Source organism: Lynx canadensis, chromosome D1, assembly GCF_007474595.2.
Source record: "Lynx canadensis isolate LIC74 chromosome D1, mLynCan4.pri.v2, whole genome shotgun sequence".
NCBI lineage: Eukaryota > Metazoa > Chordata > Mammalia > Carnivora > Felidae > Lynx > Lynx canadensis.
Window position 1 is genome coordinate 100,549,932 of NC_044312.2, and position 25,126 is coordinate 100,575,057.

At 37.7% G+C, this 25,126-nt stretch overlaps 2 protein-coding genes across 3 annotated transcripts; one reads left to right on the forward strand and one right to left on the reverse strand.

Moving 5' to 3' along the window:
• Window positions 1-4,535: 4,535 nt before the first annotated feature.
• Window positions 4,536-5,756, forward strand: LOC115525426 (olfactory receptor 4C12). 2 transcript variants are annotated; one of them, XM_030332623.1, is made up of 2 exons: window positions 4,536-5,444; window positions 5,739-5,756. In XM_030332623.1, the coding sequence occupies exons 1-2, from the start codon at window positions 4,536-4,538 to the stop codon at window positions 5,754-5,756; spliced, it is 927 nt and encodes a 308-aa protein (XP_030188483.1). The 2 variants fall into 2 exon arrangements, with proteins under 2 accessions (XP_030188483.1, XP_030188482.1); XM_030332622.1 differs by lacking the exon at window positions 5,739-5,756 and having other exon boundaries at window positions 4,536-5,465.
• A 5,704-nt stretch (window positions 5,757-11,460) lies between these two features.
• LOC115525371 (olfactory receptor 4C46) lies at window positions 11,461-12,390 on the reverse strand. The gene has a single exon (XM_030332536.1). The coding sequence runs from the start codon at window positions 12,388-12,390 to the stop codon at window positions 11,461-11,463; it is 930 nt and encodes a 309-aa protein (XP_030188396.1).
• Between the last annotated feature and the right edge of the window lie 12,736 nt (window positions 12,391-25,126).

Here is a 25,126-nt window from a genome sequence, read left to right on the forward strand (position 1 = left end):
TAGACATGAACTACTGACTTGAGTGAAATAGGTGATCTGAATATATTTCTAACAAGTAAAGAGATTGGATTATAATAAAAAAAATTCCACAAAGGGAAAAACAGGCCAGGATGGCTTCACTTTGAAGTGAATTTTATCAAATCCTTCACAAACTTCAAAAAATTGGAGAAGAGAGAACACATTCTATGATAGTAGTATTACCCTAGTATCAATAGTAGACAATGACATCACAAGAAAACTGTAACCAACATCTCTTATGTACATAGACACAAAAATCCTCAACAAAAATACTACTAAAACTGAATCCGGTAGTCTATAAAAAGAATTATACCAAAAACAATTGAGATTTATCCCAGGAATGCAAGGTTGGTTCAATATATGAAAATTGATCAGTGTAATACAACTGAAGTAAGGGAAGAGGGGACATAGTGCTCAGTAATGATAGCTGCTATTACTATTTTTCCCAGTCTGCCATCTACTGCCTAGCTGTATGTTTAAATACAGCAGCAGCTTCAATTCTCATAAGTGATTCAATTCTCATAATGGTATGTGTTTGCAAGATGGCAGAATATATTTGGCTGTTCCAATCTCCACTGTCCTGAGGATACTATGTATGATGAAAATTTAAAGATATCTGTTTTCCTAGGTAAGGCTTCTTTTATCAAATGGCCAGCAGAATTACTAGATTTCTAGAAAGTCTTTGAAAAGGCATACAAATCTATTTTTTTAGATTTCTATATCAGACAAGTTGGACAAGGATTTTAACCTCCATTTGGTCTCCAACTCTAGATCTCACTCTGCCTGAAAATATATCAAGTCCCAAGGTTCTTACAAACAGAGTATATCCTTATGTGTTTATAGTACAGTTGAGAGATTAACTCGGTATCTCAACCTCCTGTGGTGACCTCAGCCAAGGAGGAGATTTCCTCAGGGATATGCAATCTAAACAAAATCCCATGTTATTTTTACAGCAGTTAGAATCCTTCATGTTCCACTTGGTGATACCCAAGGGTGTGGAGGAGGAGTGCTTTATCATATAATTTTCTAGACCAGGAATGTAGGCTGTTATTACATAAATTTAAGTGCAGGGAAAAGAGCCATTCAAATAAAGATGTGTTTTTCATGGATGAATTCTCCCAAATATCTATTTGTAAGGCAAAATCTTTAAAAAACAGGGATAATTAATTCCTGAGAGAGCAAAGCCTTACATGGAAAGAGAGTTCCTTTGATGTTCTCAGTATCATCTCTAAACGTTATGGTTCAAGAGGAAGCTCTTCTCTTATTTTAATGGCAGAATAAGAGGGGGATGTTAAATGATAGAAATATTTGTGTCTTTCATTCTGTAACCTTAGAGCCAGGTGCTGAAGATCAGAAGATTCACTTTAGTACCTAAGGACTTTGGATTCCAAATCCTATGTAGCATTTTATTTTCCTTTGGCTTGAATTTCTAAGGCATTGGAGCTTTGCAAATGCCATTGTCCAGTCAGTGGGGACTTGAGAAATATACATTTATATGGCATGATGTTTGAACAGTTACATATAATGGTTATTTCTTTTTCCTGACTACATTGGGCATTCTCCTTAACTACAGAGGGAAACCATGGTAAGTTAACTAGAATTGCTGATTTTTAATCCAGTTTCTTACATTTCCATTTTCTCTTGAGGGGTTTATAACTAAAATCATTGAAGCATTACTTTCTGATATTTTATGGGGGAATCCCTTTGAGATGTTTTAGGATATCTTGCAGAAATATTTGTTCTCACTATATATGGATATATTTATAATACACCAGGGATAAATTTACATTTCATGGATTCTTGAGTCAATTGGTAGGCTTTTGAATATGGGGACAGTGCAGTAGGGCAGCAGGTGGGAGCTGGATGGTCACTGAGGGTTTCCTTCAGGGATAGGGTGCATGGCGTAGTGGTTTGGATAGTCAGAGATTATGTGCAGTCACTCATTTCCTTGAGGCAATGCTCTGATTTTGATAATTTCCAGGGTTGAAAGAGGGGGAGAAATGTTGTAGTGATAGGAGCAGGTATGAGAGGCAACTGAGCAGAAAGAAAGGCAGATGTGAGGTGAAGCTGAGCTAGGGTGTGTGACTTTCACTGTGGTGGTCAAGATAGGTCAGCATGGGAGAGAGAAGAACAACGTTAGGATTCTCTTTCTTGAAGGAAATCTTCAGCTCCAGAACTGAGATCCATAAGGAGAATTCATTAATATGTAAGATCTGCAAGAAATAATGTACCTCCTGCTGTGTTTGGAAAACTATGCTAAACTCCAGGCTTAAGGGCACTTTTTTTTTTTCTTAAGGGCACTTTTATTCTGATTCTGTTCAACTTTCTTGGATTTTGTTCTAACTAGGTAAGACGTTATTTCTGCTATCATGGATGTAATCCCAACGATATGATAGAATTTTTGCATCCCTAACTCAGCCCATTTTCATTGAGATCCAGGACAGGTTTTGCTAAAGATAAGAGATGAAAGTTAATTCTCTTTGTCACCTTATGGTGATTTTTCCTCGTACATTCATCTCAAGGCATCTTAAGGGAGGCAAGACGTGATGGTGGGAAAAAAAGTCACTGTATTGGGCCTTAGAAGACTTTTTCTTGTGGTCTGATACTAATCAATTAGCTGTTTTCTTGGACTTCAGTGTCCTCATCCTTAAAGAGCATATATGTTGATAAAATACAAGGTACTGGTACATTTTCAGTGTACAACAATTCTAGGGTCTTGTCCAATGGACCCTTGAATTCATTAACTTCTGACTCTACATTTCATAGCTTAGCAAAAGAACTGCTATGGAATTTATATGGCCACAGGTGGTGACTTTAGGTACCAACCCACTTGTCCAACCAACCTCTGACATTGGCTGAATCCCAGAAGTAAATTGGATCTGCCCTGGAGGGGCACTTAGTGCCAGACAGACATCCTGGGTATAAAAAGTCTCCCCTGTTTGTTTGTTTTTAATCACTATTACTTTGAGCAAGTCCTTTACCTCTTCTTAAGCAGAGTTTCTTTTTATTTAAAATATGGATAATAGAGTACCTAAGTCATAGCACTGTTGTGAAGATTAAGTGAAAGAATAAATCTCTGCATGCTTTAAGAATGGAGAAAACCGGAGCTATAACAAAAGTTTCCATTTGAAAATGTCTGAGTATGTGGAATTTAAACAAGTTAACAAAGATTTCTGTGCTTGGAGGAAGTTTGGCTGCTTAGGTCCTTACTTTCAATTGCAGTCTGAGGGTTCTTTTATGGAAAATCAGGGTCATCCTGCTAGATCAACACTTCTCTCCATTTCTCATGTATCCCCAAATATGGATTTTAGAGGATTTGAGTGGTAATAGGTACACTATTGGTCTTTGGACTAAGACAAAGAAAGAAACTGACCTGTGCTTGAGTCCATCAATTAATAGAGGACATCAAACACATCAATTCTGACAAAAGACCAAGTTGTTTTGTTTGTATATTTATTTCCACATGGTATGGAACACAAAGGGGCAGAGGAACATTGTAAAAGGGAATCATTTAAAATATATGCTCAAACTCAAGATTTGCAAGAAACAAATAATAAGGGAAATAGTGATAATGAATGAGTCAAATTTGGAGTTTTCTGTCTGATTTTGATCATAAAACCCAACTTTTGGCCTAGACCTTCAGGAAGCTATCAGAACATATTAGTTCTTGGTTCTCTCAAAGGCCATCTCCTCTAGAGAAGAGTTGACAATTAGAAGCACACTTAACTTTCTTCTCAAGGGTTCTTGTCCCTGGAAGGATTCTCTGATGCATTGGGCTTCCAGAAGGGAGACTACTATCTTGGGGCTTGGAACTCTAAGGCTAGTGAATGCATTTGTGGGATCATATGGAAGAGGTATCCTTTCCATATATCTTATTATGAACCTTGCCCAATGTGTAACAGGGACAATGTGTCTTACCCTTCACTGCCTTTGTGTTTTAAGAATACATTAAAATACAGAGGATAAAGCAATCTGAAGTCCAGGAATAAGTGAGGATTAATAATAGCAAAACTTAGCTTTAAATACTATATTGAAGTTTAATTGAGTGCCCACTAAGAGCAGTTTTTTAAAAAGTTTGTTTGTTTGTTTATTTATTTTGGTGTGTGTATGTGTGTGCATGCGTGTGTGTGTGTGTGTGTGTGTGTGTGTGTGTGTGAGAGAGAGAGAGAGAGAGGTGCAGAGAGAGAGGGAGAGAAAAAATCTCAAGCAGGCTCCATACTGTCAGTGCAGAGCCCAACACGGGGCTTAATCTCATGAACTGTGAGCTCATGACCTGAGCCAAAATCAAGACTCAGATGCTTAACCCACTGAGCCATCCAGGCATGCCAAAAGAAGTTTTGAAGTACCTATTCCTAGAGAAGAAAGAGAAGAAAGAGAAGGAATCACTGTGAGATTGTCAGAGTACTGCTAAAAGTCAGAGTTTTGGACTCTTATGATTTTATGGTTCCTTTTCTCTTTCTTTTTATCCCAAAGGTAAAGCATTTATTCCTGGAGTTTTTATCACCCACATCACAGAAATGGAGAATAAAAGAAATGTGACTGAGTTTATTTTAATAGGTCTTACACAGAACCCCAAGATGCAGAATATAGTGTTTCTGGGATTTTTGATTCTATACATGGTAACACTCTCAGGCAACCTGCTCATTGTGGTTACCGTTACCACCACCCAGACTCTGAACTCCCCCATGTATTTCTTCCTGACTCATCTTTCCTTGATAGACACAATTTATTCTTCTTCTTCAGCTCCTAAGCTGATTGTGGACTCCCTTCACGAGAAGAAAATTATCTCCTTTAATGGGTGTATGGCTCAGGTTTATGCAGAACACATTTTTGGTGCTACTGAGATCATCCTGCTGACAGTGATGGCCTATGATCGCTATGTGGCCATCTGCAGACCTCTGCACTATGCGACTGTCATGAACCACAGGCTGTGCTTTCTTCTGCTGGGAGTGGCCTGGACTGGAGGATTTCTCCATGCGACCATTCAGATACTCTTTACAGTCTGGCTGCCCTTCTGTGGTCCCAATGTCATAGATCATTTCATGTGTGATTTGTACCCTTTATTGAAACTTGTCTGCATGGACACTCACACCCTTGGTCTCTTTGTTGCTGTCAACAGTGGGTTCATCTGTCTTTTAAACTTCCTCCTCTTGGTGGTCTCCTACGTAGTCATTCTATGGTCCCTAAAGAGCTATAGCTTGGAAGGGAGGCGCAAAGCCCTTTCCACCTGTGTCTCTCACATCACAGTAGTTGTCTTATTTTTTGTGCCCTGTATATTTGTGTATCTGCGCCCAGTGACCACTCTGCCCATTGATAAAGCTGTTGCTATCTTTTATACTATGGTGGTTCCAATGTTAAATCCCTTAATCTATACCCTCAGAAATGCTGAGGTAAAAAATGCTATGAGGAAGCTCTGGAGAAAAAAAGTGACTTCAGATAATGATTAAAGAGAATCTTTGAGCATTACCTATAGAAGTAATAGAGGTAACCTACTTCAAGCCTCTTGATTTATAATTGAAGACATCAACTCTTAATAAGGAGTTGGATAACACTTGCAGGTAGCCACTTAAGCGCAGAGCTAAGACTAGGACTGGAATCCAGACTTACTGTCTCCCATCCCACACTCTTGTCATCACGACATACTGCTTCTTAATCCATAAATATTTACCTATTACTTGGAAATCTCAAATATCTGTAGTAGCTACAGGATATGCATCTAGAATATTGGATTGGATTAAAATAATCTGATGTGACATGGAGATATTGGTTACTACTGATTTTTGCAAATAACAAGTTTAATGATACTCCTTTACTTTGGACTTTGGCATCAGTATAAATTCTTTTGTGAATTTTTTTGTTCATTAAGTCTTGGTTGTACGGCAAAAAGAGATACTATTTATGAAATGTCTATAAAACTGGTGTCGTATTAGGTATTTTCCATATTGTATCACTCAGGGTTCAATTAGGACACAGATCACACAGTAATTTGAACAGGAAAGTTTATGTACAATTATTCATTGTACCAGAGCATTAACTGGAAAGGGCTAGTGAGTACACTAAAGAATGCCCTGGTACTGGTAAATGAGTATCAATGGAAGGAATACATTTAGAAGGTGGAATCCCTCCCCAAGGCTGGGATTCCAGTCTTTTGGAGAATGATTACTTGTTGCCCATTGGACAGTGAAGTTCACTAGGTTGCCTTGGTCCAGAACTAGTTCATGGTAGCTGGAGAATGAAAGGCAAAAAAAGGGACTGGCAAGCTGGAGCCTCCCGCTGGGAATTGGTAGCTTGAGGCAGGCGAACAAGGGACTATGGTCTGGACTGGCAAGTAGGAAACAACAAACAACCCTCTAAAGTGAAAATGGACCAAGATTGGTGGAAAACACCCCACTGTGGTGCAGATCAACTGACTTGAGAACCTGATCTCTGGGGTACCTATGAGATTCACTGGAATCTGCCTGCAGAGGTTGCACTGAAACTCATTTGGATTCCGTCCATGGAGGTGGCTGTGTCAGCACCACTAGATGTCTCTCCAGCCCCCTCCCCCAAGCACACACTGTTGGAAGCTATATAGTCAGAGCAAGGTGAGATGAGAAGCATACCCAAGGACTCATTACCCAGAACAATGCCAATAAGCTTTTCCCCTATGTTTTCTTCTAGCAGTTTTGTGGTTTCAGGTCTTATGTATAAGTCTTTAATCCCTTTTGAGTTGGTTTGTGTGTATGGCACAAGATAAAGGTCCAATTTCATTCTTTGGCATGTGAATACCCAGTTAAAAAAAAACTTTAAAAAAATGTTTATTTATTTTTGAAAGAGAGCACAAGTGGGGGAGGGGCAGAGAGCCAAAGCAGGCTCCATGCTGTCAGCCCAAAGCCCGCTGTGGGGCTTGAACCCACCAGCTGTGAGATCATGACCTGAGTTGAAGTTCAATGTTTAACTGACTGACCCACCTAGACACCCCTCCTAGTACCACTGTTTGAAGGACTGTCCTTTCCCCAACGAGTAGTCTTTTTTTTTTTTAATTTAATGTTTATTTTTGAGAGGGAGAGAGACAGAGACAGAGCATTAATGGGGGGAGGGGCAGAGAGAGAGAGGGAGAGGCAGAGAGAAAGGGAGGGATAAGTAGGCTCCAAGCTCTGAGCTATCAGCACAGAGCATGATGTGGAGCTAGAAACCATGAACCATGAGATCATGACCTGAGCCGAAGTCAGATGCTTAACTGACTGAGCCATCCAGGTGCCCCTTTAATGAATAGTCTTGATACCCTTGCCAAATATTAATTGGCTATATATGTAAGGGTTTATTTCTGGGCACTCAATTCTATTCCATTTATCTAGGTGTCTGTTTTTATTCCAGTATCATACTGTTTAGAGTACTAGAGATATGAAACAGAGTAGTTGAAATCAGGAAGTGGAAGTGTGATGCCTCTAGCTTTGTCTTCTTTCTCAGGATTGCTTTGGCTATTTAGGGTCTTTGGTGGTTCCAGATATATTTTAGGATTGTTTTTTTCTACTTCTGTGACAAATGCCATTTGACTTTTGATAGACATTTTTATTGAACCTATGGATGACTTTGGGTAAATAAACATTTTATCATTACTTTTTCCAATCTATGAACATGGGATATCTTTCCATTTACTTCTGTCTTTTTCAGTTTCTTTAATCAGTATCTTATAGTTCTCAATATGGAGATTTTTCACTTACTAATTACATTTATTCCTAAGTATTTTATTCTTTTTGATGCTATTGTAAATGGAATTATTTTCTTCATTTCCTTTTTGTATAGTTTATTGTTAGTGTAAAGAAATGTAAATAATTTTTGTGTGTATCTTGCATCTTTAGTGAATTCACTTTTTAATTTTAATTTTGTGTGTGTGTGTGTGTGTGTGTGTGGAAGTTTTAGGGTTTTCTCTATATATGACCATGTCATTTACAAAGAGATAATTTTACTTCTTTCTTTCCAATTTGGATGCCTTTATTTATTTATTTATTTAGTCTGATGGTTCTTGCTAATACTTTTAGTACTATGTTAAATAGAAGTGGCATAGGCTTCCTTGCCTTGTACTGGATCTTAGAGGAAAAGCTGTCAGTTTTCCCCCATTGATTATCATATTAGCTGTGGGCTTTTCGTAAATGGCCTTTTTGTGTATATGTTGAGGAAATTTCCTTCTAAATCTATTTTGTTGAGATCAACTTTTTAGCATGAAAGATTGTTGAACATAATGACAGATATGTTGAATATAAATACATTTTGTGTCTCTATTGAGATCATCATGTGGTTTTAATGTGGTATCACATTGATTTATTTGCATATTTTAAACTAAACTTGCATCCCAGGGGTTAATCCCACTTGGTCATCATGTGTAATCTTTTGAATGTGTTGAGTTCATTTTGCTGAGATATAATTCTTGACTGATAAAATTTATGAGTCTTGGCATGTCTGAGAATGTATTTCTTTTATTCTTACTTTTGCATTCTATATTGCATGATACAGAATTAGTGGTTTTAGTTTTTCCCTTGAGAACATTAAAGATTTTTTCATTAACTCCCAGTTTCTAGTTTTGCTAACAAAATTCTGTTGCTAGTCTGATTTTTTATTTCTTTGATAGCCTGTTTTTATTTTATGGATTTGTATCCTATTGAATTTCTAATACACCAATTGACATTATTAGAGTTCTATTTTAGAATCTGTTTTTTTTGTTTGTTTGTTTTCTTTCTAAGAATCAAAATGGCTATTTGATAGACCATGAAGACCACCCATAGGTGAAGTAACACTCTCCATAGATGATATCTAACACTTTTATGGCTTTAATTGCCATCTGTATGCTCATGGTTCCTACATTTCTGTGGCGTACATCTTTCTGATATCAGAAACATATACAGTATTTAATTGTACATTGTTACGTAAACGTCATTCAACACATTAATAAACATTCATCTTTTCTCTGTTCCACCCATCTGGTAATCTACACTAGAAACTGGGTGTCATCCATGACTTCTCTCTCAAATCTTCATCCTAAATCAAGTCCTTTTGTTTATAGTCCTAAATAGGTCTTGAACCCTTTTCTCTCTCTCTGTGTTAGTCTGGGTTCCCTAGATGCAGACTCTGAGATGGGGATTTTTATGAAAATGACTCATATGGTGAAGGGTTGAGGGAAACTGACTATAGTAGGGGAAGAAAGAATGTGGTCCCAACTGGAGCTTGGCTTCAGGCTGGAGCCATGGGAGCTCTGGGGTATATGTTGTAATACAGGACTGGTTCTACCTTGAGTCAAAAGAACCAGCCTTTTTTTTTTTTTTTTTTTTTTTTTACCCTTGTTCCTATCATTCATTGGAATAGAATGGACCCACTGGTGGGTCCTGGAATGATGACTCTGTGGACTGTTAGCAACCCCACCACACAGCATCAGGGGCACGGGTGCACAGGCCCAGTGCAGGGGAGTGGAGATGGACACAGTCGTGTCTGCCATCTTCATCCTCACTGGCACCACCAGTGTTCAGGCTTCCATCCTTTCATAACCAAATCATCTCTGTTACCTCTAACTGCTCTCCCGTTGCCAGTCTTATCTCCTTCAGCCCATTTCCCACACTCTAGCTAGAGTTACCATTCTAAAACTCAAATCTAACTGCACCACTCGCTGGCTTCCAAGAACTTCCGATGTTTTTGAATTGATTAGCCATATTGAATTGATCAGGTTTCCTGTGTATTCTTTTCCATGTCCTAGCCTTTGTTATGTATTCTGTCTTCTAGGACACTCTGCCAACCCCATGCCTAGTCACTCTACTGACTGACTTTCTTCCATCCATTGGGTTCTAATTTTAGGTCTTTTCTGTCCGCTGGTTTCTAGTTTTGTGTCTTTTCACTAGGAACCTTCTCCGGACTCTGAAGGTCTTTGTTGTGTGTCCCTCCATTGTGGTTTCATAGCACCCTGTGATCCCACTGTCTTACCATTTATAACACTTGTAATTTTCTGCTTCCTCCTGGGAGTCTTTCATTGGATGCTAAGCTCTGTGGAGGCAGAAACTTGTTCTCCTTTTATTCACCACCGAAGTGCCAGCTGCTATCAACTTGCCTGATACATTTCTTGGGCTCAAAAATATTTGATGATTAATGAAGGGAGGACAAAAGAATGAAGGGAATATGTTTTTCCTGAGATCGCTTTTTGCATAGAAAGAGCCACATATTAAAAAAAAAAGCTTTTAATGATGAAATGGTACCAAAAAGTATACTGATTAACAGAGAAACATAACATAAGCAGGCCACACTCAAAAGATAATAAAATATCACTGAAAGCAGGAGAATATCAAGGTAAACTATTTGCTCATATGCTGAGAACTGTAGTTTCCATTCCTTTCTCATCCTTAGCAGAAGCAGGAGTGAAAACAAATCGAAATTTCCCCAAGAGGTTTAGCCAGAATTCTCCTTAGAGTTGAATCAGATAAAAGCGGGAAAGAATTCCCTAGCCTCTATTACTACTTTCTTTTTATTTTTGAATTTTTTCATCTTCCTTTATACTCTCATTCATTCATTCATTTGTTCATTCAATATTTATGGTGCATGAGACATTGTGCTATCTTGTAGAAACTATTGTTATGTAGTAGGCAAGTGCTTTACAGAATATGACTGTATAATAAACAGAAGTTTCTGTCTAACATCAACATGGTCTTTGAGTCATTACTCTTTCTGATGGGGTATTAGCATATGAGTGATATGAGCAGTAAAAAATTGTTCTGAAGCTTACAAGGGAACTTGGAAACATGGTCTAATCTTCATTACCTACTCCTCAGAGGTTAAATGGCCAATGCTTTTATGGCCCTAAATGTTAAATACCATAATGCTACAGGCAAGACGTGCAAGCAGTTATTAATGAAAAATTATTAGCTTTTTGCTATAGCTAATGAACTTATGTATATATTGTGTCCAGCGCAGTCTCTGGTTCAGTAAATGGTAACTAGTATATTCATCTGATTTTTTGATTATCATTGCCTGTTAACAGCAGTTAAGGACATGATCTGGGAAGTCAGTCAATTCTGATTACTGGCTTTCCAATGTATCCATTTTGGTACCTTCCCCTTTCTATTAGTTTGTTTACCTGTAAAATGGTGATAATAGCCTATACCTCCTTAGACTGTTACAGAGATAATTGCTCAATAACAATACTATTATTTCTTTATTATTGGAAGAAAAGCTTATAAATCCATATATATGGTTGAAGCTAGTAAAACTAAACCCCAAATTGGTAGAATTTTCTGTATATTCAAAGTGGTCCTGGGTTACATTTTTTCTCTTTTCTTGCATCCATTTCAGCTACGCTTAATGCGGATTTTATGATTCATAGTGGGTAATTTATTTCTCCATCCCTTAGGTATTCTTTGCCAAGATCATCCAAAATGTCCTTTTGACCTTTGCTTCCATTGAATCACTGTTGAGCTCCAGGCACATTTATTTCTCCCCTGAAATAGCTTTCCTGCGGCACAATTTACTAATGGCATTTTTCATCTGGGCATTTCTCAAAGTATAGATTAGCGGGTTTAGCATGGGAGTTATAATAGTGTAGAACACTGCCACTGCTTTATCAATAGATAAAGTAGCTGCAGGCCTCATATACACAAATATGCAGGGCACAAAGAATAAGACGACCACCGTGATGTGGGAGGCACAGGTGGAGAGGGCTTTGCGCCTTGCCTCCAAGCTGTGGTTCCTTAGGGAGCGCAGAATGACCACATAGGAGACCATCAAGAGGAGGAAGTTTAACAGACAGATGAATCCACTGTTGGCAGCAACGAAGAGGCCTAGAGTGTGTGTATCAGTGCAGGCAAGATTGAGCAAAGGGTTCAGATCACACATAAAGTGGTCTATGACGTTAGGGCCACAGAAGGGTAATTGGAAGATGAAGAGTATCTGTATAGTTGCATGAAGAAAGCCTCCCACCCACACCACTCCCATTAACAGGCCACACACCCGCCGATTCATGATGGTCATGTAGTGCAATGGCTTGCAGATGGCCACATAGCGGTCATAGGCCATCACAGTAAGCAGGATGCCTTCAGCACCTCCAAAGAAATGTTCTCCAAATATTTGAGTCATGCATCCATTGTATAGGGTAGTCTTCTTTTTATGGAGGGAATCTATGATCAGTTTAGGAGTATTAACAGAGGAATAGCAGGCATCAATAAAGGAGAGATAGGCCAGGAAAAAGTACATGGGAGACCCCAACAATGGGCTGGCAGTGATAGTGACCACAATGAGCATATTACCTACTACAGTGATGGTGTAGATGACAAAAAACACGACAAATATAATTTTTTGCATCTTTGGATTCTCTGTGAGTCCCAGTAGAACAAACTCTGTCACATTGTTCCTCTTCTCCATGCGCTTCACCTGACAGTCACATTACCTGAAAAGAAAACAATTTTTATTAATGCAACCTTGAATTTCTTAAACTTTCCACTCTAATATATAAAAACTTATTGGATTCTATTCAGTTGTGAGTTCTTTTGAGGTTGTGTATGTGCTGGAAATAAAGATTCTGGGTTCTTGAGAATTAATTCAGATTGCCTCCCAGCTGAACTCTTTGTTAAGATTGTGGACCTGGGGAACATTTGTAAACACACAGGCAGGAGACCACATGTGCACACTTAAATCATCCCAGATGACTGAGAGTCTAAGTCGAAATAGTAGCTTGTACGCATTGTAGTAGCCGAGCCTGAAACAGTGGTAGTAGATGGATGTAGTCTACAAATGCAAGCTTTGGAATCCCTTTATCTCTAGGAAATGGGGAACCATGGAAGGTAATTGAGAATATGAGTGGGGGGATGAAGAAGAATGTGAAGGGGGGATCTTGGATATTATTCTCATAAAGATCTTTGTGTGCTTTGGGTGAAATGGACTGAGGTTCGGAGAAGAGGTGGAAGGAAGACACAGGAATCCCAATAGCAGACTATTCACAGTAGTTGAAGAAAGAGTAACAGGGCATTGGTTATGGGAATGTCAAGACTGGATACAAGAGCTACTTAAAAGTAGTCACAATGCATGTTTCCTGAGTTCAATGAATTTATCGTAGCCAATAATATATACTTTTGAATGATTGATTGCTTTGTCCATGGCTTATAGTAAATGCTTTGCCTACATGGTCCGTGTGTTTGGTATTTTTTCCATTCATTTTGAAGATGAGGAAACAATCTCAGAGACTAATGTTAATAATTATCCCAATGATGGTAGTATTAACTAAAGCTTACTGAGCACTTAGTATGCTCTAAGTGTTTTTGCAGACACCATTTCATTTTTAATCCTCACTGCAAACCTACAAGAGGGATGCTACTATAATTTTTATCCCTATTTTACATGTTAGGGAATAGAATCATAGAGAAGTTAAGGATCTTGCCCAGGATTGAGTAGCTATTAAGGGCTGGAGCCAAGATTAGGTCGGGTTGTACCTGTTAATTGTTTTCCCTCCCAATTTTTAATCCATGCCCTCTATTGTTACTTTATAATAAACAATGTCAAACTAGTAACCTCTTTTTGATATGACCATGATACTTATAATTACCTCAAGGCTACTCTGGGGAAAGCTTATGTGGAGCAGTTTCATCAGCAGGCACAGACACAGCACACACAGTGACATATTGGAACTCACAAATGTTAAGAAAAATGTGGTGCTGCTTTCACTGAACAGCCATTTTATAGGGGCCTCTCCGCTAACCCTAAGTGTTTCTTACTGGGTCCCCTTCCAAAAAAATGGGCCCCCAGACTCTGTTGCAAAATATCAAAAATAATTATTGCAGTGGTTAATTGTATTGGTTTGAAAATCAGAAAGACCAGAGTAGAAGCCTTGTTCTTCCACTTGCAATTTCTTTTATCTGGGGTACATTACTTTCATACCTTATGCCCTTGTTTCCTCATCCATAAAGCAAGAATAATAATGTCCACCTCACAGGTTGCTATGGAAATTATTTGAGACACCGACCACACCATTGGGGACACACATAGGACTTTCATTTAATTTTATGATGGTGAATGCCCCTAGGAGATAGGAAGAGTTGACAGTTTGGGCAATGAAACAGAGAAGCATTTAACTACATAACGAATTTAGGAAGGATCATTACCAATTTTACTCTCAAAGAAGCAACAGAGACTCACGTCATGCATAGCAGTTGATCCCAGCAACTGTTCTCCATGCCTGTGCTTAGATGAAACAGCTGATCTATATCATTTATTTTTCATATTTGTGTGTTTGAAATATAGTAAAATTTTGTTTTCGTTCTCATGATTTTTCTTCATTATGAGCAGGTGTCTCATGGCCAAACCATGGTGCCTGGGTGTCAGAGAGCTGGGTCCTACCATTTGTTCAGTCTCTCTGAACCTAAAAAATTTTTTTGATTTTTTAAAATTTTATTTCTTTTAATTCACATCCAAATTAGTTAGCATATAGTGCAACAGTGATTTCAGGAGTAGATTCCTTAATGCCCTTTACCCATTTAGCCATCCCCCTTCCCACAACCCCTCCAGTAACCTTCTGTTTGTTCTCCATATTTAAGAGTCTCTTATGTTTTTTCCCCTCCCTGTACCAAAAATTTTTAAACTGTAAATTTAGCAAATGATATTCATGAATTATCTTTTGAAGCATTGAGATAAGGATAAATTATTCTATTACTATGTCTTAAAAGGGTTGAAAAATAATGAGAAGTATATGTGGAAAGGAACAACCTTTAATAAAGCATCAGCACTATTAGAAAACTTACCTTATCTGTCTTAGATGATCTTAATGATATTTGGGGGTATTCAGGAACAGTCCCATCTTCAAACTGACCTCTTCTTGTAATAAGTAACTTTCAATATGAAAAATATGTCTTTGGACACTTTGGAAGAGCCTATTCAGACAATTCACTGTCAACTCAACAGTTATGAAGAAATTATATACATTGAACGTATACCATTTTTGGGGATATATCATTTATACCTCAGCGAGCCTACTAAAATAAAAGAAAGTGTTCATATGGGTCTAAATCTTTCCATCTAGCCTAAAGCCTCAAAACTTTTTCATAGAAAATCTGTTCAGTGTTTCTGGTTTTGAATTTAGAACGGACTCACTTGAACCACTATGGAGAAATGATCTATCTATGGCTTTGGTTCTGCAGGGCAAGAGGCAGACACTGTGGAGAAAACGCAGTCAAATGGTACACTCTGTCCATGATGAATCTTGTCTGGGGAGGTGAATGACAACAAAAAAACGTTTTCACCTTGCCCTGTATGGGTATTTAAAGAGGTTTCCAGCAAGGTTCAGGGACCTTGTCTGGTGGCTCCTGCTTTGTCTCCCAGGAATTAATTATCCTCTTTGATGGAAAGGCTTTGTCTGAGAAACAGGTATTCTAAGGAGACATGTTAAGAAACACTCATTCTTAAGTGGGCAATTGCATTCTTAAGTGGGAAATTGTAAACCTAAGCCTGTGAGTCTCCTCCTTGTCTGTACCTGGGTTGTTATGAAAGCAGAAAGGCATATAAATAGTAAGGTGCCGTAATTCCAGTGGAGCTGTGATGTAGGTTCCCTGTAGGCTCATGTCACATAGTTTCTATTTTCTTATCAATATTACACCTTTATTGGAAAACCACTACTGATTGTTTGAGAGCTAGAGCAGTGAGGGCATAAAGTCATTTTAAAGTTCTTGGTTCTAAAAGCTGTTTTTCTTTGATCTATGAAAGTATCATGAACTAATAAGATTGTGTGTATTTAGATTTATAATTTGAGGGGCACCTTGGAGGCTCAGTTGGTTAAGCACCTGACTCTTGATTTTGGCTCAAGTCATGGTCTCATGGTTCAAGGGTTCAAGCCCCACATTGGGCTGTGCACTGACAGCGTGGAGCCTGTTTGGGATTCTCTCTTTTCCTCTCTCTCTGCCTCTCTCTGTCTCTCTCAAAATAAATAAATAAATGTAAAAAAAGATATATAACTTGTTATGTTGACAAAATTGTGAAATAATCACCACAAGCAAGCTATTTACCATTTTCATCACTCACTGTTATTACTTTTGTGTATGTGTATGTGTATGTGTATGTGTGGAGTGAACACTTAAGATCTACTCTCTTAGGAAATTTCAAATATACAATACTACTGTATTGTTAACTACAATCACATTGCTGTACAATTATCCATCTTGCATGACTGAAACTTTGTTCCCCCTGATCAATACCTCTCTATTTCTTACTCCCCCAGCCTCTGGCAACCCACATTCTACTCTCTGCTTCTGTAAGTTTGACTATTCCTAGTATAAGTAAGGTCGTGTAGTATTTCTCTTTCTCTCTCTGGCTTATTTCGGTTAGCATAATGCTCTTCAGGTTCATCAATGTTGTTAAGAGGCAAGTTTCCTTGTATTTAGACTATATAATCCATTATGTGTGTGTGTATCACATATTCTTTAGCCATTCCTCTATCAAGGGACATATAGGTTATTTCCATCTCTTGGCCATCATGAAAAATGCTTCAAAATACATGAGTGCAGATACCTCTTTAAGATACCGATTTCAATTCCTTTGGTTCCATACCCAGAAATGGGATTGCTGAATTAAAAAAACCAGTACTTTTTCAATGTTTTTGAGGAATCTTCGTAGTTTTCCATAATGGCTGTGCCAATTTACATTCCCGATAGTAGTGCACAAGGGTTTCCTTTTCCACACTTGTTATCTTATCTTTTTGATAAGTACCATTCTTACAAATGTAAGGTGATATTTTTGGTGTGCATTTTTCTGATGATTAGTGACGTTGAAGACTTTTTCACATACCTGTTGGTTATTTGTAGATCTTCTTTTGAGAAATGTCTATTCAGATCCTTTGCCCATTTTAAAATCAGGTTGTTTGTGTTTTGTTATTGAGTTATGTAAGTTCCTTCTCTATTTTGGATACTAACTGCTTATCACATATATGATTTGCAAATAATGTGTGACTTTCTCACATTTGTTGGTTATCTTTCCCGCTTGATTGTTTCCTTTGCTGTGCAGAGGTTTCTTAGTTTGATGAAATCCCACTTGTCTGTTTTTGCTTTTGGTATCATACCTAACAAAAATCATTGCCTAAAATAATGTCAACAAGCTTTTCCCCTGTTTGCTTTGAAGAGTTGTATGGTTTCAGATCTTATGTTTAAGTCCTTTTGAGTTGATTTCTGTATGTGATGTGAGATAAGGGTCTAATTTCTTCCTTCTGTGCATGGCTATCCAGAATTCCCAAAGCACTTATTGAAGAGAATCTCATTTCCGCATTTGGAACTCTTGCCAAAGTTCAGCTGAATGTATATGAGTGTGTTTATTTCTGAGCTCTCTATTCTGTTCCATTGATCTGTATGTCTGTATTTTTGCCAGCACTTACTGTTTTGAGATAGTAGCTTTGCAGTATTTTTGGAAATCAGGAATTGTGATGGCTCGAATTCTATTCTTCTTGCTTGAAAGGGCATTACATATTTGGATTCTTTTTGTTTTATGTGAATTTTTATGCAAAAGCTGTTTTTTCGCTTTTCTGAGAAGGCTGATATCAAAGTAGCCAGAAATTTTAGAAGGCTCTAGATTCCAGGTATTTCTGGAACTTAAGGGCTGGTCAGAATGGAATACTGGTCCATGCACTGTGCTTTTATTTTTAGAAATGACAACATCTGGGGTACCTGGCTGGCTCAGTTGGAAGAGCATGCCATTCTCTATCTCTCTTTTTTAAAATTTTTATTTATTTATTTTGAGACAGAGAGAGGGCGCACAAGCAGAAGAGGGGCAGAGAACCAGAGGGAGAGAGAGAATCCCAAGCAGGCTCCACATTCAGCGTGGAGCTCGATCTCAGGAACTGTGAGATCATGACCTGAGCCAAAATCAAGAGTTGGATGCTTAACTGACTGAGCCACTCAGGTGCCTCAGAGAATGGCATTCTTGACCTCAGGGTCATGAGTTCGAGCCCCATGTTGGGCAGAGAGATTACTAAAAAATAAGTAAATGGTTGGGGCGCCTGGGTGGCGCAGTCGGTTAGGCGTCCGACTTCAGCCAGGTCACGATCTCGCAGTCCGTGAGTTCGAGCCCCGCGTCAGGCTCTGGGCTGATGGCTCGGAGCCTGGAGCCTGTTTCCGATTCTGTGTCTCCCTCTCTCTCTGCCCCTCCCCCGTTCATGCTCTGTCTCTCTCTGTCCCAAAAATAAATAAACGTTGAAAAAAAAATTAAAAAAAAATAAGTAAATGGCAACATCTGATGAGAAGATTTAAAATTTTGATGAAGTCAAATTTTTCATTTTTTTCTTATGTTTCATGCTATTGGGTCACATCTGATAAAAGTCAACCCCAATTTTTAAGTATACATTATTATTTTTAGGTTTATCTTTGACATGTAGGTTTCTGACTCATTTTGAGTTGTTTTTTGTGTATAGTGTGAGGTAGTGGTTAGTGTTTATTTTTTTATATAGATATCCAATTGATACAGCTTTATGTATGTATGCATGTATGTATGTTTGCATGTATGTAAATATGTTTATTTATTTTTGAGGGAAAGAGAGACAGAGTGCAAGTGGGGGAGGGGCAGAGAGAGGGGGAGACACAGGGTCTGAAGCAGACTTCAGGCTCCAAGCTGTCAGCAGAGAGCCGGATGTGGGGCTCAAATTCATGAACTGTGAGATCATGACCTGAGCTGAAGTTGGATGCTTAAGAGACTGAGCCATCCAGGTGCCCCAAGCATAGTTTATTTAAAAGTCTATTCTTTATCCATGTCAATGAAAATGGGAAGATTTCATTCTTTTTATGGCTGAGTTCTAGTAATATTCCATTCCCCCCCCCCCCCCCCCCCCCCCCGCCACACACACACACACACCACATCTTCTTTATCCATTCATCAGTCGATGGACATTTGGGCTCTTGCCATAATTTGGCTATTGTTGATAATGTTGCTATAAACACCAGGGGGCATATGTCCATTCAAATCAGTAATTTTGTATCTTTTGGGTAAATACCTAGTAATGCAGTTGCTGGATTGTAGGGTAATTCTGTTTTTGATTTTTTGAGGAACCTCCATGCTGTTTCTCCGAGTGGCCACACTAGTTTGCCTTCCCACTAATAGTGTAGCAGAGTTCTCCTTTCTCCGCATCCTTGCCAACATCTGTTTCCTATGTTGTTCATTTTAGCCATTCTAACTGGTGTGAGGTGGCATCTCATTGTAGTTTTGATTTGTATTTCCTAGAGCATATTATGCTAAGTGAAATAAGTCAGTCAGAGAAAGACATATGCCATATGATTTCACTCATGCATGGGATTTAAGAAACAAAGCAGATGAACATGGAAAAAAAGGCAGAGAGATAGGCAAACCATAAAATAGACTCTTAACTATAGAGGACAAACTGAGGGCTGCTGGAGGAGAGGTGGGCAGGGGGATGGGCTAAATGAGTGATGGGTATTAAGGAGGCACTTGTGATGAACACTGGGTGTTATATGTAAATGACAAATCTCTAAATTCAACTCATGAAACTAATATTACACTATATATCAACCAACTAGAATTTAGATAAAAACTTGAAGCAACAACAAAAATATAAAATCTTTAGGGCAGAGATAATTTCCTGTAGTTATTTGTACATTTCGTATATTTAGCTCTTATTCTTCAAAGGCTGGCATAGTGCTTAATAGATGTTTGCATTTTGAATAGAAAAAAAACAAAAACATTCTTAATCTGTTTTCAGATAAATGCCACAAGACCAAGAAATTTTCCATAAAAGTCTATTCTTTAACCATTAAATTACCTTGATATCTTTGTAAAAAATTAATACATTTAGTTTATTTCTTAACATTCTATTATGTTTCTGGACATATCTATATGCTTGTCCTAATGCCTGTAAGGACACAATGTTGATTATAAGAGTTTAAGTGTAAGTCTTGAAATTAGGTGTAGAGTAAGTTCCCCAAGTGTGTTCTTTTTTTGAGAGTGATTTGCTATTCTAAGCATTGTCAAATTTCTACATTTCTGTATAAGTTTCAGAACAGGTTTATCAGTTTCTCCAATAATCCTGTTGGGTTTTGGTTGAAATTGCATTTTGCAATGACATGGAAGGAGCTCAAATGTATTATGCTCAGTGAAATAAGTTAATCAGAGAAAGACAAATGCCATATGATTTCACTCATATGTAGAATTTGAGAAAAAACAGATAAGCATATGGGAAGGGGAGGAAAAAAAAGAGAGGGAAACAAACCACAAGAGACTCTTAAAGATAGAATACAAATTATGGACTAATGGAGGTGCATGGGAGATGGGCTAGATGGGTGATGGGTACTAAGGAGGGCACTTGTGATGAGCACTGGGTGTTGTATGTAAGTGATGAATCTCTGAATTCTACTCCTGAAACCAATATTGCACTATATGTTAACTAACTAAAATTTAAATTAAAAAAAAAGAAAAAAATTGCACTGAAAATTTAGAAACTATATGGTAAAAATATTGAGTTTTCTATTCCATCAACATGATACATCTCTCAGTTTATGTATTCAATTTTCTTAGCAGTGTTTTCTTTTTTTTATTTATTTATTTTATTTTTTTATTTTTTTAATTTTTTTTTTCAACGTTTATTTATTTTTGGGACAGAGAGAGACAGAGCATGAACGGGGGAGGGGCAGAGAGAGAGGGAGACACAGAATCGGAAACAGGCTCCAGGCTCTGAGCCATCAGCCCAGAGCCCGACGCGGGGCTCGAACTCCCGGACCGCGAGATCGTGACCTGGCTGAAGTCAGACGCTTAACCGACTGCGCCACCCAGGCGCCCCTTAGCAGTGTTTTCTACTTTTCATGCACAGATGTTGAATATATTCTTAAAGTGTAATTCCAATATTTCATTTTTAAAAATAGTATTAGACATAATATTTTGTTTCTAATTTCAATTTCTAATTGTTTAATGCTATTGCTGAAATATAGTTGATTTTTAAAATATAGACATGTATAACTGTGACTTGGCTAAATTCACTGATTAGGTCAATTATTTATGTTAGTGCCCTTAACATTTTCTCTGTGTACAAAATGATGCCATTTGCACAAAAATGTATTTTTACAATTTTGCTTCTCCCTTTCTAATCTCTGTGTCTTTTATTTCTTTTTGTTTTCCTGTTGCAATGGCTAGGACCTAGACTACAATACATAATAGTAATGGTGAGTGGATATCTCTATCTTGCCCCCAATCTTCGAAAGAGAGTATTCATCTTTAATATGATGGCCATTATAGATTTTATATATAGATGCTCTTTGTCAGGTTGAACAAATAATTTTCTATTGCATTTGCTAACATCTAAAAAAATCTTAAATCTGGGTCAAAATTTATTGGTTTTTTTTTATGCATCTTTTCACGTGATCAAGTGATTCTTCTCCTTTATGCTGTAGTGACTCATATTGAGTGACATTTGAATGTTAAACCAACCTTTTATTCTTAGGACAAACTCCACATAGTTATGGCACATTATTATTTTTAGAAATTACTGATGGATTTGATTTACTGGTATTTTGTTAAAAGTCTGTTGCTCATGTTCAAAAAGGATATTTGTCCAATTTTTCTTGTAATCTCATTTGGTATTTAGGTGCAGTGCAGGGTTCATATAATGAGTTGCATAGTGTTTTCTCCTCTATGTTTTGAAAGAGTGTGTATAGGATGTTTGTTTATTTATTTATTTAGTCAGTCAGTTTCTTATTGAACGTGTTACAAAAGAGGTTTAGTTAAAAAGACCAAAGCTCATGCATGATCACACTCCTCAGATTCTTCTCTCCTTGTACTTTCTTCTCATCTGGGGCAGTGATGGCAGAGGGAGCAGAACCTCCTGCTGGTGCAGCAGGACGTGCTGGGCAGGCTCACCAGCCCCTGTGTGTTGCAGGTGAGCCTCCTGATGTTGACATTGGCCAGGGCCTTTACAAATAAGCCTGGCCAGAAAGGTTCAATATTTACACTGACTGCTTTAATGATGGCATTGATCTTATCCTCCATAACATTCGCCTCACTGGGTGCAGGATGAAGGCTGAGGAGATACAGGTGAGCTTGGGAACCAAGGTGATGGTGTGGGCAAGTGCTGGGCAGGCCCTGCTGGGCTTGGTGCTAGTTGCTGGATGAACTTAGGGCCTCACCCCAATGTGGCCTTACCTTCTTTGGAAGGACTGAGAACCTTAGTGGCAGCTGAGGAAAAGCAGTATTATTTATTTTTAGTGAGAAGTGAAGCCATTGGGCCTGGAGTTACTTTTGAGAAGGATTTTACCCACAAATTTAATTTTTAAAACTGATATAGGACTATTCTGGTTTTCTATTTCTTCTTCTGTCAGATTTTGTAATGCTCTTCCCCAAATAATTGGGGAGTATTCTTTTCCCCAAATAATTGGCTTTTAAGTGTCAAATTTATTGGCTTTAATTTGTCATAATATTTCATACTATCCTGTTAATGTCTGTAGAATTTATAATGCTGTGTTATCTTTTACTCTTGATATGAGTGATTTGGCTTTTTTTTTCTTTCTTATCCTTTCTCACCCTCCCTTCTTTCTTGTCCCCCTCCTCCTTATTATTCTAGCTAAGGCTTTGTAAATTTTATTCAAGTTTTTCAAAGAACCAGCTTTTTGTTTCATTATTTCATTTTGGTTTTCATTTTCTGTTTCATTGATTTTTGTCCTTATCCTTATTATTTCCTATCTTTCATTTTATTAATTTCCACTTATTTCTTTACCTCTGTAGGTCAAAATCTTTGATAATGGATTTTATACATTATTTCTTTTCTAACATATACCTTTTATGGTTCAAATCTTCTTCTAAGGACTTTTAGTGCTTTTAGATATTCTGATATGCAGTGCTTTAAATTTCATTTGTTTCAAAGTATTTTTTGTTTTGTGATTTCCTTTTTTAATTGAGGTAAAACTCACATAAGATAGAAGCTACCACTTTAATCATTCAAATATTTATAATACATTGTAAATTTAGTACATTTACAGAGTTGTGCAATCATCACAACTAGCAGACCAGCACAACCACCCATTCCAAGGCACCATCAGACAACGGTCTGGCGGTTTTGCATTTTCTGACTTGATTTTTGGTCAATATTTACTAGATAGATAGATAGATAGATAGATAGATAGATAGATAGATAGATATTACATAAATAGATAGATAGATTTTTTTTCTTTTCTTCTTATTTCTTCCCTCCTCTACTCTGGTTTTTGGTTTGTTTAAGCAAGCATTTTTAATCTATTCTTTTAACACCTCTTCTGTATCTCCTTATTCTTTACTTTCCTCTCTCTCTCTCTCTCTCTCTCTCTCTCTCTGGATTAAGCCATACAGTTTCTCTGAATCTCTGCCTGGCCATTTTTCCCCCCACTCCAGTCATTTCTCTCTTTGTATGAGATAAGGCTTCTTCTACCACCACCCCCCCTCTTTTAAATTTTTTCTAGGGTTACTTCAATGAAAAGATAAAAGCACACCTGGTGGAAGGTCCAAACCACCACTATGAGTAGGGAGATAAAACATCAGAGTCACAACAACAGAGAGCACACAACGCACTCCAAAAACACCTCCTGAAGCATCAGGCCCTGGACAGTGTATGACTGCTTTTTAATATAGTAGTGCTCACAGGTGCAGGACATGTAACAAGCTATTACAACACATAAACGACAAAACCTAGCAGACCTGATCACTGACACTTGGCACTTCAGAAGGGAGTGGCAGGAAATATTCAGTGTGCTGAATAGGAAAAATATGCAGCCAAGAATCCTTTATCCAGCAAAGCTGTCATTCAGAATAGAAGGAGAGATAAAGGCTTTTCCAGACAAACAAAAACTGAAGGAGTTTATGACCACCAAACCAGCCCTGCAAGAGATCATAAGTGGAGGACTTTGTGAGTAGAATGATGCAAAGATTACAAAGGACCAGAGACATCACTACAAGCATGAAACCTACAGATAACACAATGACACTAAATCCATATATTTCAATAACCACTCTGAATGTAAATGGGCTAAATACCCCAATAAAAATACATAAGGTATCAGAATGGATAAAAAACCAAGATCCTTCTATATGCTGTCTATAAGAGACTCATTTTAGACCTGAGGACACCTGAAGATTGAAAGTGAGGGGATGGAGAACCATCTATCATGCTACTGGAAGTCAAAACAAAGCTGGAGTAGCCATACTTATATCAGACAAACTAGATTTTAAACTAAAGGCTATAACAAGAGATGAAGAAGGGTATTATATCATAATTATGGGATCTATCCTTTAAGAAGAGCCAGCAGTTGTAAATCTTTATGCCCCCAACTTGATGGAACCCAAATATATGAATCAATGAATCACAAACATAAGCAATCTTATTGATAAGAATGTGGTAATTGCAGGGGATTTTAATACTCCACTTACAAAAATGGACAGATCATCTAGGCAGAAAACCAATAAAGAAACAATAGCCTTGAATGATAGACTGGACCAGATGGATATGACAGATATATTCAGAGCTTTTCATCGAAAAGCAGCAAAATACACATTCTTCTCGAGTGCACATGGAACATTCTCCAAGATAGATCACATACTGAATCACAAAACAGCTGTCAACAAATATAAAAGAATTGTGAGATAATACCATGCATATTTTCAGATCCCAATGCTATGAAACTTGAAATAAACCACAAGAAAAAATTTGGAAAGACTCCAAATACAGAGGTTAAAGAACATCCTACTAAAGAATGAATGGATCAATCAGGTAATTAAAGAAGAAATTAAAAAATATATGGAAACAAATGAAAATGGAAACATGGCAGTCCAAAACCTTTGGGATGCAGCAAAGGCAGTCATAAGAGGAAAATACATTGCAATCCAGGCCTAGCTCAAGAAACAAGAAAAATACCAAATAAAAAACCTAACCTTACACCTAAAGGAACTAGAAGCAGAGCAGCAAGGAAACCCCAAAACCAGTAGAAGAAGAGAAATAATAAAGACTAGATCAGAAATAAACAATATAGAATTCCCACAAAAAACTAAAACAAACAAACAAACAAAAAACAACCATATCAATGAATCTAAGAGCTGGTTTTGAAAGAATAAACAAAATTGACAAACACCTAGCCAGATTTCTCAAAAATAAAAGAGAGCACCCGAACAG